At 44.1% G+C, this 15,372-nt stretch overlaps 1 protein-coding gene across 10 annotated transcripts in view; it reads right to left on the minus strand.

The window, feature by feature from the left end:
- The window catches only part of LOC144533599 (unconventional myosin-VI-like), a 164,637-nt gene that overhangs the window by 127,894 nt on the left and 21,371 nt on the right, over positions 1-15,372 (minus strand). For all 10 annotated transcript variants that reach the window (XM_078275079.1, XM_078275078.1, XM_078275077.1 and 7 more), the window contains exons 2-4: positions 8,831-8,965; positions 348-417; positions 181-254 (exon numbers count right to left, since the gene is read on the minus strand). In XM_078275079.1, coding sequence (XP_078131205.1) covers positions 181-254; positions 348-417; positions 8,831-8,947 — 261 coding nt within the window. In that variant the 5' untranslated portion in view covers positions 8,948-8,965. The remainder of the gene's footprint in view (positions 1-180; positions 255-347; positions 418-8,830; positions 8,966-15,372) is intronic.

The following is a 15,372-nucleotide window of genomic DNA, read 5'->3' on the forward strand; positions in this document are numbered from 1 at the left end:
ATTCTTTCATGGGTCTGAATCCTTTCATTTTATTCATTTTTAAACAGAAGCAGCTCTTTTGTCATAAATGTAAGGATGATGAGACATAAGATCCATCAGGATTTCAAGTTTAAAAGCTTCAGCGACATTGAAAATATTCAGCTAGAAATATTAGCCTCACGTATTAATGTCAGTACTCACATAGATCTTGTCTTTGCTGTATCTCACGCGAATGTTGTTGAGCAGCGTGGCTTCGTTCAAGTACATCAGAGAACCTGAGAGACATTAAGCATTAAAGTCACTGGGACAAGAAAGGCCAGTCCTTGTCTTTTTAGAGCAGAAAGGAGAGGCAAAAACACCAAACTTACAGTTGTCCTCCACGTGTTTGTTGACGTCATCCTCGGCGGGGAAAACTTGGTTGATAGCAGCCAAAAATGTCTGCAGGGACAAAAGAAAAATGAAGGAAAGGCAACGATTAGGAATCACGCAGTCAAAAAGCAAGTGCAACAAGACATAAACAGAATCAAGTCTGTAATATTGTGTTTCTCAAATAGGGGTACGTGTCCCCCTAGGGGTACTCTGGAGGACTGCAGGGGGTACGTGTCCCCCTAGGGGTACTTTGGAGGACTGCAGGGGGTCCGTGTCCCCCTAGGGGTACTCTGGAGGACTGCAGGGGGTACGTGTCCCCCTAAGGGTACTCTGGAGGACTGCAGGGGGTACGTGTCCCCCTAAGGGTACTCTGGAGGACCGCAGGGGGTATGTGTCCCCCTAGGGGTACTCTGGAGGACTGCAGGGGGTACGTGACATTTTTTGCTAAATGTTTTTCAGTTCCAAGGCTGTAGTTACTTCTACTGGGTTTTTTGTCGCAGTTTTTGAAGTTTGTCTCCTTTTTTTGAAGGTCTTGTCGTTTGTTTTGACCTATTCTTGCCTTTCTCCCTTACTTTTTTCTACTGTAGTTTTTGTCTCTTTTTTCAAAGTTTGTCGCTTATTTGAATATTTTGTCTCTTTTGTCGCCCTAGTGTTGCCTTCCTTCTTTCTACTGTGTTTCTTTTCCTAAGTATTTGTTACTATTTTCGACCTATTCTTGCCTTACGTCCTTCTTTCTACCGTCTTTTTGAAAGTTTTTGTCTCCTTTTTCCATCATCATCTAAATCTTTTCCAGGTCCAAGGCTGTTGTTTAGTAAATCTATCGCTGACATCGCTGTATTCTTCCTCTTTATAGAGACTTGTTTTTTCTACCAAACATTATTTGCGCTGGTTAGGGGGTACATGGCTTAAAAAAACTGTTCAAAGGGGGAACATTATTGAAAAAAGCTTGAGAGCCACTGATCTAAGGAATAAAGTCCAATAACGACCCATGGATTTGACAGAGCTTTCACCATTGCAGGAACTCCCTACCCATACACATCCGTGGCTGCACTGACCTGGACACATTCAAAACACACCTCTTCAGATTAGCTTCCCACACACAATAGTCTCACATTTCTCACCTGATAGCTAGTGGTTTCATTGTTTTCAATTGCTTCTAATATGCTTGTTTTATGTGTTGGTTTTAATGCTGATCTGTTTTTAATGTGCTGGTTTTTCCTATAAAGTGTCTTTGAGTACCATGTAAAGCACTATATGAATAAAATGTGTAATTATTATTATGGATTTCATTAGTTTTTAGGATTAGTCTATTTAGGGTTTATTTATTGACATACACTTTCTTATACAAGTATATACTGTAAACACACATTTGATTAAATCACACCACAGCAGCAAAGGAAACATGAATGTTCGAGACTTTCTTATTGTTTTTTTGAGAAACAAAGCCATGAAATGATGCAAGTGTGAATATTTAATACATCATTTGACATCTCTTTTATTCAACGCTCGGTCAAGGTTCCTTAAACTGCTCTGTGAAAGAAAACTCTCCTGCCATTGGATCGCACCTGACTGTTAAGCTATTTTCTACCTACTGTAATGCCAGCTTAGTCGTTTGTATATTTGCATTTTTCATACTCTGTTTTGCAACTGCTGCACAGCCATTTCCCTCTGGATAAATAACGTCTGATCTTTATCAGTTGTGTGTGACAGTTGAATGATTGACCTCATTTTGCAACACAATCACGGAAAGGTTTGGAATCTTCATTTCTCTCCATTTTTTGGACCATCCATGTCTTTTCTCATGTTCTTTCTACATCAGAAATTTGGGTTTCTTTCAATCAAACTGAATTTAGGTATGTGTTATTCAATTTCATAGCATTTGAAAAAGAAATGATCAAAGAACGTTGGGGAAAAAAGTGACAAAAAATTGTTGGAAAAAACAACCAAAACCGACGAAACCATCAACAATAACGTCGGAAATTTGTGACAAAAAAATTGGGGAAAAAGTGACCAAAAAGTGACAAAAACGTAGAGAAAAACATCGGAAAAAAGTGACGAAATCTTTTGAAAAAAGTGACAAAAACGTCACAAAAAAAGAAGTTTTATTTGGAAATTTTGACCCAGAAAAAATTAAGTTGCATGGTCGATGGGAAGACAACACGAGGGTTAATATATTCATCCAGAGGGATAAATATAGCAGCTGAAGGCTTGATGAATAATTTGGAGGCAGGAGGTACTGTAACAGGAGACAGTTGACCCTCATAAGGTATCAAAGTCGCTTTCACAAAATATTAACGGACATGTTTTGGGAGAAAGGGCTGTTGGAGTTCTGACATGTTCAGGCTCTCCTCTGCAGGGCCGAGCCCTTTAATCTGCCCTACTAAAGAGGCGCTTCAGGCACGGGTAACGGTGATATACAGTTGATTCATTCTTTCCAGTGGTGGCATGTTCCACATTCTCAGCCCAGACTGGACGGATTCCACAACACTGCGCCGCGAGAGAGGAGAACGGCGAGGAGAAAAAAAAAGGGAAGGAGGTGGAGGGAACACAAGGCTGATAAAAGAAGCTCAACGCCATTCACTCTTTCATCACCGCTAAGGAGAGAAAGGGAAACTGGGTGCTGATTGTCTCACGTTTGACCCCCATCTCCAGTGGTGTAGTCTACGTGATACGCAGGTATACGCAGTATACCCACTAAGAAATCTCCAGGATTTCTATATACCCGCTTAAAAATGTGCAATTATACGCAACAACATAGTTTTGTGACAGAACTTTCCCTTCAGATATTTGTATTCACAAATACGGGGTCGAGTAATGTGACAGCAAACTAAACTAACACTTCAGAACATGCAGAGAGACTTTTCTCATTCTTTCATCGACCCGCTCCTCGCTGATATATATGTGGTACAGTATACCCACTACAATACATTAGACTGCACACCTGCCCATCTCCCTGCACAGACATCACTGCAAGTTTTTTTAGGTTATAACCTTTAGTTTAATGGCACTGAATGACTCTAATTCTAACAGTAACGTGTAACAGGTTGTACAGGAGCTTTTGGACCAATTAGACAGATGATACAACTATTTATTCTCTTTACTTATATTTATTTTTTGTTCTCGAGAGTCGTTTATACTTTTTTCACTGTCTCTCCTGCTGCTGCAACAATGTGAACTTTCCCATCTGTGGGATTAATAAAGGGTTTTGAATCTTTGAATCAAATCTGTGGGATTTTCCCCCTTTGTGGTCTGCATATCCCTGCTTCTGCTGAATTATTTCTATGCCCAGTGGGGGACAAAACGTAACTTCTCCCCCACCCCCCAAAAGTGATCAATGCTACTTCGCCAATAGACCATATATTATATACCTAAAATAAGGTGTTTTAACTAAGGAAAGCGCTGCAACGTGAACAGTCTATAGTGCCATAGAACAATCAAATCCGAGCGGCAGTTGCTGGTTGTATTTAGCCGTGTCAGAGCTCCGGGACGCCGGATACAGAGCTCCGTCAGAGCTCAGTCGTATCAGCGGCAGGTGGTAGATGTGTTCAGCTGCCAAAAGGTGACTGTGAGCCGGCTACAGGCACCGCCAGATGACGGTCCTTTCAGGGGCCGTGGCAGTGGAGTTTAGCCAGAAAAAGTGAGACAACGTTTAACTGCGTTAAAGTATTTCGTTTTCGCCAGGAAGTGAACTCCGCTCCGGGGCTTGAAAGCGCTGTCTTATGTTGACAACACGCTGTGCTATTGCGTTTTGAGTATATTTTCCATTCAATATTGAAGTTCTTTAATAGGTGTTTTGGCATGGCTGGCCAAGTGGCAAACTATTGGAAGGGGGATTTAATTCTCGCATGTTTTGTTTTGCAAAGCTCTCGATCTACCGGTCAGTTTTCGTTCCTACCCTCACCTATGGTCATGAAGGCTGGGTCATGACCGAAAGAACAAGATCCAGGGTACAAGCTAAAATGGGTTTCCTCAGGAGGGTGGCTGGCGTCTCCCTTAGAGATAGGGTGAGAAGCTCAGTTATCCGTGAGGAGTTCGGAGTAGAGCCGCTGCTCCTTCACGTCGAAAGGAGCCAGTTGAGGTGGTTTGGGCATCTGGTAAGGATGCCCCCTGGGCGCCTCCCTAGGGAGGTGTTCCAGGCACGTCCAGCTGGGAGGAGGCCCCGGGGAAGACCCAGGACTAGGTGGAGGGACATCCAGCTGGGACGAGGCCTCGGGGAAGACCCAGGACTAGGTGGAGGGACATCCAGCTGGGACGAGGCCTCGGGGAAGACCCAGGACTAGGTGGAGGGATTATATCTCCACCATGGCCTGGGAACGCCTCGGGATCCCGCAGTCAGAGCTGGTTAATGTGGCTCAGGAAAGGGAAGTTGAAGGTCCTCTGCTGGAGTTGCTGGAGCTGCTGGAGCTGCTGTCCCCGCGACCCAACCCCGGATAAGCGGACAAAGATGGATAGATGGATGTTTTGTGTGCATCATCAAACCCTCCCCCCCCCCCCCTTTTTTTTTTCACAAATCGCACCTTGCAACTAATACAACACTATGAGCAGACCATGCTAACAGCATTATTACTGCAATCTGCCACCTAACCAGGTAGCAAAAAACATCTCTGTCTCCTTTATGCAAGTTACAAAAAGCTTTCTTTAATTTAGCGGTGATCCCTGGGGTTACAAAGTCTTGCTTTATCAGTCATAAACATTTCCCTTAACTGCCTGTAATACAATTCCTCTTACAAGTCTCTAAACTACTTAGCATATCCAGTGTACAGTAATAATATCTGAGCCTCCTCTCCTCACCAACACTGAGCAGATCAAACGCACACTCCACAGGACAAAGAGTCATCCATTGTGACTGATGGTATGACAGCGTATCATGCTCTCTGCCCTCCTCCTGACGTGCATCGCAGGAGGTCTGCCAGCAAGTGAACGCATCGTCAGACACTGGCACAAACTGGCTGCAGCGGGACAGGCCGGACATTGTTCCCGACTCCGTTACAGGCCTCCGAGTCGGCTGCAGCCCGGAAACTCTCTGACACACAAACTCACAAACAGATCTGAGGAGAGCAAATGTCCGTGTTCTCAAAGCAATAGTGTTCAAAATACGGGGGGGGGGTGTCTTTAAATATGACACAGATCTGAGGTTTCTTGAAGAAGTGGAAACAAAAAGAAAAGGCTTTGTCCTGCACTCAAACTAGAAAACGCTTCAGGTTTTAAAGACGGATGAAGTTAGGGCAAATGTTCCAGCAATCATGTTTTATCTGCTCTGATCTGAAGCCGCGTGGATCCAAGGTATGAAAATCTACAAGGAAGATGAATCTTAATCCGTAGACAGGAATGTCAGTGCTGCCGCGACTAACGGATTTTAATATGAACTTGTGTACTCAATGTAAGGATGACGACTGGAGAGAAGGCCAAATAAACCTGCACTTGATAAGACTTAAGTCAAAGGTTTAAGGCTCCTACAGCAACATGAACATTTCATTTGTATGTGTGCATGGGTCAATTAGTGCGCAAAAGTTATTAACTTGCTTTTTGGGAGCTTTGAAGTAGGACTGCACGATATGAGGAAAATATCTAATTGGGATTATTTTGACTGATATTGCGATTGCAGTATGATTCACAATATTGAAGGGAATGATCTTGTATGTATGATTATTGTCAAGTTCACTGACTAATATTCAATCTTCAAAAATGTAAATGATTATAGTGTGATTTTTGCAAGGATCTGTTCCAAACAAATATGTTTTATGCAGTCTGTAGGATAGGATTTGTAGGCCGGGACGTCTCTGCCACAATACTTCATTCAGAATGGTTTGACATATATTTTGCCTTTAATAAATATTGCGCCGCTCTGCGATTTGGATATTGAACTAGTCCATATTGCGATTTCGATAAAATTGCGATTAATTGTGCAGCCCTACTGCGAAGCAGCATAAAATCTATTTGAACGGAATCAAAGCTGAAAGAACAAGCTGCTGACTGATCACAGCGACCTTTCACGGCTACAGAGGATGACCCCGTTTCACACAGCCTGTTCAAGGAGGGAATGTTGCCTCGGCGTTCTCAAAATGTACAAACACGGAACGGGGAGACAGTTGTTTCGGGGTTAGTGTTCATTCAGACCAGATCAAGCGATGCAGCTTTGCTGCAGGGTGGCGCGGCGGTGGGAGTGTCTCTAAATGCTCCATTGGTGTGACGTCTTGCTATGTTATTTAACCCCCCCCCCCCAATGTAGCACAAGTAGACTTTATATTTCAGTTACTGTTTTCCGTCAGATCGTTTATAGATCTCAACATTTTCGCAATGCATGAAAACAGACTTTTATAAGTTTTACCAACAAAAGAGAAAAAAAACATTTTTAACTTTAAAATGGTCCACAAATGATGGACACCACACACACAGACACACACACACACACACACACACACACAGACACACACACACAAAGATACACAGACACACACACACACAGACACAAACACACAGACAAACACACAGACACAAACACACAGATACACACAGACACAAACACACACACACAAAGATACACAGACACACACACACACATAAAAATACACAGACACACACACAGACACAAACACACAGATACACAGACACACACAAAGACAGACAGACAAACAGACACACACAAAGACACAGACACACACACAAAGACACACAGACAGACACAAACACACACACACACACACACACACACAGACAGACACACAGAGTCGACCCTGAGATCCGTGTTCCCATTAAGCAACATCTTGTGTTTTATGGGCTGACAGCAAGCTGATTAGCAAGAAGCCTCTTTCAAAGCACTCCGTCACAGAGGCCTTGTGGGAAAAGATTACCGAGACGGACACCAATCTTCATGTGTTACCACGGCGACGGGCTCTTTAAGTGACATTAAAAGCTTCGCTGGAGGGCGATATGGCACCTGATCCAGCCGAAAAGTGAATTAAGGGCAGACAGGGAGAGATCAAGGAAAGCCTGTTTGTCTTGCTGTGAAGAGCCACTTGACTTCAGATGATCCGTGGATTCATCCTGCACTCGAGCCCGTTACACCTGCGGGCTTGTAAAGCTGCAGGGTCCGGTGGTGAATCATTGAGTGAACGATGCTTTATTGCTTCCAGAGCTGCGGCCTCTTCCACGTGACATTAAGTGACATTACGTTTAATCATTAACAGGCGGCCGGAGAAGCATTCAGGAAACTAAAAGCTCAGAGAGATCCAGGAAGGACGAGAATTTTCCGGGGCTTTTAAAGCTCTTCGATGCACTTCTGAAACCCTTGCATGATGAGTATACGTTTAGATTTCCACCTTACAAAAAGGAGTACTCCAATGATTTAGCACACAGTTTTTTTGTTTTTTTTTAAAGCATCTAAATCAAAGCAGCAGAATCAGCTATTCAGCACAGGGCAGATCGTGCAGGACAGGAAGTCGAGCACAAAAACAAAATAAAACATCCAGTTAATTTTCAAAATAAAATACACCATGCTCAGCGGATCATATTTCCCTGCACTACACCTTGAAAACGTCATAATGGGCGGAGACAGGCCTGAAGTCGGAATGGAAACTGTTGTTGGTTTTGTGCTTCTGTTTATAGAAACTACATCCTGTATCGCGCGATAATACGTGAATGCGCGAGATCTCGTGGGTCCTAGTGACTTCAGCTGTCAGTCATGGCCGCAGCCGTTCCGCAAAACAAATACGGACCTGTTGGGTATTGAAGGACAGCGGAGCACGGAGCCGCCACCCAGCGGAGCCGATCTGCAGAAGTTCCGCAGTTGGTGGAAATCCGCCGTGAGTTTCTCAGAGTTTCCACGGGTGCAGTTGAACGGATCATGAGCCTAACAAGAACAATTTCAGGGGAATCGTCCAATCATGCATTTTAATTTCGATAGTCTGAATTAGCATTGAGATCATATATCACAATCAACTCTCTTGCGCCACGCAGTTCAAAGTACGTATTACAGCTACGGTAGCCTTCACGTTTCAAAAAGCCGGTCTCTTGCTCTTTTCAAGAAGACTCCTGTTCCTGAAATTTTGATTTTGAATACGTGTGGTCCTCCATGTTTCCTTCTTCAAACTTCCCGGGGCCGGGAAGCTACGATACCCGTTAGCAGCGTTAGCAGCAGCTGTTAGTTCATCATGTGACAGAGAAAACGTGAAAGGCGGAGCAGTATGTCCTGTATGTCCCTTACCGGCTAACGTATTTCAAGATGGAGCATGAACATGGAGCGTCTGCCCCAGTTCATGCAAATGTAAAATTTCAAGCCAATAGGAATACTTGGGATTGATGGTGGTGGTAAATATTCATGAAAAAGGACAAATTTGTAAACAGGCAACACAGATTTTGATAATGAACAACTAAACACGTTACACACTGGGTCTTTAAAAAGGCCAAAACATATTTGTAAAAATTTAGAAAAATGTTTGTAACGGGAGCAGCTGTTGTTTCTGTCGGTGCAGGGCTGGCTCACCTTTCCCTTCTGTTTCAGAGGTTCGATGGTGAGGCTGTCGGATCCGATGTCCACTATGGTTCCCAGCTGGAACCCGTCCGCTGGGTGGGGCGCCCACACCGGCTTCCCGTCCTCCATCGCACCGCTCTGAGCACTCTGGAAAACACGACACGCACAGAACAGTCAGACACGTTCTGTCTCCGGCCTGTAACCTACAATGTTTCTTTATTCGACATTAAAAGGTCAGATGGTTGTTGTTTTTTACAGCATTGAGAACAGAAGTCCTCTCACAAAACACAAAATAGATGAAGCTAACTACCAACGAAGGTATATATATTTATATATAGCAATTTATATATTGTCCTCTGCAAACGGGCTGCACCAACAACACTCAAAAACACACAAGCACTTCTGTTATGGCAATACTAGCAAACCTAGCGAACTACACATTTACCATGACAACGCCCTTCACCATACCTAGAGATTGGCATGGTTTTATTTCAGTTAGCCTAAAAGCTGGTTTGATTTGCATTGAGAGATGATTTTATGGAAAGTACCCCATGCCAATCTCTAGGTATGGTGAAGGGGATGTGATGATGTGGGGGTATGGTGAAGGGTATATGATGATGTGGGGGTATGGTGAAGGGGATGTGATGATGTGGGGGTATGGTGAAGGGTATGTGATGATGTGGGGGCCAGGGGGACTTTATCAGGATTCATAGTATCCTGGATCCATGAAATAACTGGCCTTTCAAAATAAAAGTCTGCCTGCCTCTATGGGAATTTAACATAGGGGTGTACTGACTTATGCCCCTGTATTTTAAGGAAGAACATTTATTTATTTATGATACATTATTCATTCACAAAGAAAATTGGTGTCCTTAAAGGTTGGATTTTTCCTATTTTTTTTAATTAAGGCATTAAGATCAATTTCCAAAAGATGTTTTTTTTATTCCTCTTTTTACTCAACTTTAGCATGGGTGTATTCATGTATGCTAAGCACTGTATGAAAGAGGAGAGAGAGGGGGGGGAAGGCATGCAGCAAATTGTCACAGGTCGGACTCGAACCCTGGACCTTCTGCGTCGAGGAGCAAACCTCTATATATGTGCACCTGCTCTACCAACTGAGCTAACCCGGCCACCTAAAGCTGTTTTAATGTTGGTTAAACTTGCCTACATGTGTAACGGCTGCAGTAGCAGTTTGTTACTGTATGTGGTCGCTTCAGTTTGCAGATGAATTATTGGAAAATCAGAAAACAGGAGCGGTCGTTAAACTGTGGACTGAACACACAAACTGCATCGACTCACACACACGTGTACTGTTTGAGCTGTCTGGGGCTTTGTGGCAGCCAACGAACCAATTACAGTGTTATTGAGTCAAACCTGCAGCTGATCGGGTTACCGTGGCAGCAGTTTCCCCCGGGGACTACCTCTGATGCTCACAGCCCAGGCTGGTGTAAAACTGTTTAGGTCACGCAGCCCAGCTTTGTTGTTCTCGCATTAACTCAAGAGTAAAACTGTCAATTACATGAATTAAGTTGTGGAAAAGCGGCAGGAAGATGAACCATGTAACTAACGTATTTCTGTTGGACTTAGAAACACAAGTTTTAAAGTAAGTGGCTGCAAACGTTGATTAATCAATTACCAAATTGACAAAAAAAAAAAAACTAATTCAACCAGTAACACGTCACCTTGGGCTCTGAGAAATTATTTCATGTAATGTAACATGATGGAACATGTTCCCGTAACGGGGTCAGCCCTATGGTCCCACAGCCCTATGGTCCCACAGCCCTATGGTCCCACCCCCAATGGTCCCACAGCCCTATGGTCCCACAGCCCTATGGTCCCACAGCCCAATGGTCCCACAGCCCTATGGTCCCACAGCCCTATGTTCCCACCCCAATGGTCCCACAGCCCTATGTTCCCACAGCCCAATGGTCCCACATCGTCATCACGATATCAACTGCAGCGATAAGCTTCACATCGTGAAAGACACTCAGAGATTTTTAGTGTTAGTTGAAAGAAAATATCTGAAAAATGCACTCAAAATGTAACCGTCATTCTTTTTTTTCATGGTGCCTTTTTATATTCAATTCAATGTTCAATTTGTTCAATAAAAGAATCTAATCATCATCTTTGTTCTACTTTTTGGGACGGTATACTAAAAACCAGACTCTAAACATACAGTACGTGTTAATGTAACCAGAGGAGCCGACTGTAGCTGCACTTCATTACTTCCCAAAAGCCTAAACACAAGCAGCCGGAGGGACAGCTGACCACAAACTACCACCACGTGTGTGAGAAAACTGGAAAAACAAGCCACCAACCCCCCCTGGACTGAACCCAATGTGTGTACATGCACACAGCTCAGAGATCGTCCTTTGTTCAGGATGAACTGTGAGGGGAAGTTAGCGCGCCGGATGATTCAGAGTCCTCATATAATGATCATCAATCCCAGGAGACACACATTCAGTGCGTTTAACAGTGTTACATTAGTGTCTACAGTATCGGTGATCTGTGGTTAAGAGAGAGCTTTAAGCATCAATCCAAAGCCAAAGAAACAAACTCAATAACAGCTGGGAGCAACCTGACGCTGTTCATATGAATATTTTAATTTGTTTTTAGGCTAAACCCCTCGAGATGTATCATCTCGCTTGTGAATGAGCCGAGGTCATTAAGATGTGAGACACTGAGCCAAGTTGTGCCGAACAGTTTCCATCCAGGACTCTCTCCATATGGTGGCTTGCTGCCAAACTGCAAACTTAATAACAGCACAGAGTTTTTCTATGGGAACCTAAAATCATTACCCTTCACTTAAGTGCCACACTGAGAGGCTCAGTTGGGGATGTTAAACCATAACCGTTGTGTTCATTAGTGCAGCCTGAGTCCTGTAACTGAAGGATAACAGGTTTCCTTCAGGTGTTCTTCACTCTCTCCATTTTAGCAACCTGATGACCTCATGACTTTGCATAAACATACGCGCCACTTTCCTAAAGCCGAGTGGCACGTTATCTGTATGCATTTTGAGCTATCCGCGTGTATGTCTACACTCTATACAGCGGACGGCAGTCTGCAACGTCACAGCGTAAACACACACGCGTGTTATCGCGAGACTACGGTTGGGTTTAGGAAACGTCACACGCGGGTTGGGTTTAGGAAAACAACTAATGTGGAAAGGAAACAGCACACGCGGGACACAAAGTCACACACGAGACGCGATCCCCGGTCTCCTGGGTGAAAGTCCTGTGTTTTACCCATCCTCCACCCCGACCAGCCTCCCTACACAGATTTTCGCCCTTGCATACAACTCGCTACGGCGTCACTTCACACGCAATCGCAAGCTAATGTAAGTCAATGGAGGCCAAACAGCGTTGATAAACATGCTAAAAAGCGAGTATGCGTCTTGATAACACACCAATAATGGCATATGAATTGGCGTGTCATACATACGCCACTTCATGAGATCAGTCTGCTGTTTTTAACATAATACGCAAAAGTATTTTTACGTTCTGGCCGTTCAGGCTGCAAGCGAAAACTTTTCAAACCGGGTTCCAGAGTGAAATCCTTTGAATACACAACTCCAGCGTCCCCCGTATAAACTAGCAAACTAGTAACGTCAGATTCAGCCCAAACCATCCTTTTTCTAAACTTAAAGTAATTTTGGTGCCTGAGCCTAATCTCGCTTAGCCAGACCTTCCTCCAAAGCGTACTGGGGGGAGGGTCTGGCTAGTCCACACAGCATTCTGGGATGGGAGGAAAACGTGCTCTGGTTTATTGGCATTTCTTTAAACCGGTCTCTGTAGACAGCCCAGGCTCCACAAATGGCAACAAAAACAAACCTGCACCACCAAACATAAGTGTTCCAGCCAATAACCAACAAGAAGGATTTGGGTGTGGGTGTTGGGGGGAGTGTTAGTGCACGGAAGGTTGGGGGAGGGGACGGGATGAGGAGGAGGGAGGGGCGAGCTAGCCTCCGTTTTATTTGACAATACTTTGAACATCAACAAAAAGTGACATCAGCTAACATCGCTTAGAGCACCTTTAATATTGTGGTTGATTCTGCAAAACTCTTCATTACATTTAATAGCAACTCTTTAAACATTCTAATTATTAATTTCTTCAACATCCACATATGCCAATTTTGTTATATTTAAGGTTTTGGTTTAAATAAACTGCCTCTTTCCTTCCCCTGGATGAATCCTTCCTGAACAGGGAACAGTGTGCAGCTTCAGCCTGAATCAGGACATCTGAGGCCTGGAGGTAAGGACGACTCAATGTGGATCAAAGGTTGCTGGTAACTCATTGTCAGGGCTGTAACATTTCCCCAGCGAACAAAGCACCAGACTGTGTTTCACTTTGGGATGTAAAAAGAGGCCATTTAGGGAGAACATTGCTTCCCCTGCAACAGAAACTGCTCTGGGTACAGAACAAAGTCAAGACTGATTACAACATTACAGTATGTAAAAAATGAATGAATGAAAATAGTGACAAAAAAGCGACAAGAACTTTAAAAAAGTGACAAACTTCAAAAACAGCAACAAAAACTTAGAAAAAGCGCTCACGTACCGCTGCAGTCCTCCAAAGTAACCCTTGGGGTACACGTAACCCCATTTGAGAAACACTGTTCTAGTGGCCCTGTTAGTTATGACTGGAGCAAAGCAGGAAGTAAGGTGACAAAGTATAAGAGTGCCGAGTTCCGCATGAGGAGGTAAACACGGGACTTTCACCCGGGAAACCCAGGGTTCGAGTCCCGTTTGAAACTGAAAGTAAATGGCCAGTTGTTTTCCAACTTTACGAACATCCAGCATCACATGCGTAACTGGAAGTAAAGTAACATCTGATTTTAACCCAGGCCACCATCTTTTTCTAAACTTAACTAAGTACTTGTCGGGCCTCAACATAACCAAACTGCGACGGTTTCACACCGTTAAAGACGTGTTTAAAACCGTGACTTTTACGCTCAAAACCCGCGACAGTTCCTCAGTCTCCGGTTTAGATATCAGGGATGTATGTCCGCCACCGGTAGGGACGCTATTTTATGAAACGCTCCAGTGAGTAGGGTTGGGTACCGAAACCCGGTTCTCCTACGCAACCGGTAGGAATCGGACCGGAGTAGAACGGATATTTTGGTTACTCATTTCGGTTCCACTTAATGTGTCGACTGAAATATTTTCCCTCCGTCGCTCCAAAACAGACGTAAAAGTATCACCCTTTCCCTGTAGTGTACGGTTAGCTAGCTACCGTAAATGTAGGCCACTATTAAAATGCCATATTTTCCCTCTGTCGCTCCAAAACGGGCGTAAAAATATCCCACTTTCTCAGTAGTCTACCGTTAGCTAGCTAGCGTAAACGTAGGCTACTTTGAAAATGGCATATTTTCCCTCTCGGCTCACCAAAACGGACGTAAAAGCATATTAACCATTCAATGCATTCAAATAATTTTTTTCAGTTTTTCAAGAATCAGTTTAGGAATCGGAATAGTTTTAAAAGTACCGGTTTGCAGGGCGGCCTCTAGCTCACCCAGTAAGAGCGTTCGCCCCATGTTGGCTGAGTCCTGCAGTGGCGCGGGTTCGAATCCGACCTGCTGCCCTTTGCTGCGCTTCATCCCCCATCTCTCTCCCCCTTTCATGTCCGTCCTTTTTATATAAAGGAAGGGAAAAGCCCCAAAAAAATTTAAAAAGTACCGGTTCAGCATCGGAAATGTAAAAATCCAAACGATACCCAACCCTACCTGTGAGTCGTATTATGCCGGTAACACACCAACCAGACGGCCAACCGTTGGCAGAAAAGACAGCTGGACTGATCAGTGCCTCAGAACACACCGAAGCGACGAGACATAACACGTCTCCATAATACGGCGGCTTGTTCAGAATACGATCTCATATTGGACTAAAATAGTTTACCGAAACATGTTTCTAAAAACATTTGAAGAGAGAAACAGGCCGTGTAGTTGTTGAATCTGTCTTCATTTCAGATCAACAAAGGTCAGTTTAAAAGATTTTCGTCAGATTTTGAGAGACTCTAGTCATTCCGCTCCCCATTTCCGGGTGAGTCCCGACTGCCCTGTCTCCAACTGAACACGTCAGGTCGGCCAAAACGAAGGCCGACGGCCCCTCAGACAGACAACGGCACGGAACACAACGAACAGACTCGAGTCACCGACCTCGCCAGACTGTCCAACGGCCGATTATCAGCCCGGTGTGTAGCTCCCTTTAGAGCGTAGGAACAAACAACCCATATTGTCGTATGGTTTAGAGGACCTGTGTGTGTGTGTGTGACGTCTGGTGTGAATTTCGGGTTACAGTGACAAATATTATCTGACCCACAGCTCGGCAGTCACGGACTCTTTGACCAGGAAGTTAAATTCTGCCCTCACTGAGAAGAAAGCTGCACTGACAAACCAGGAAGAATGACAAGAAATCCCAAAGATAGGAGCTCAAAATCCGCGTACTTCCTCCTGTCAGGAGGTTTCTGCCTTTTCGTTTGAATGGCGATAAAGAAATGAAAGAAAAGGTCCAATTTCAGTTGTTACAGTGAAAAATACTAGATCAGAACCTGCTCCA

The sequence above is a fragment of the Sander vitreus genome, chromosome 18 (genome assembly GCF_031162955.1).
Source record: "Sander vitreus isolate 19-12246 chromosome 18, sanVit1, whole genome shotgun sequence".
NCBI classification, from domain to species: domain Eukaryota; kingdom Metazoa; phylum Chordata; class Actinopteri; order Perciformes; family Percidae; genus Sander; species Sander vitreus.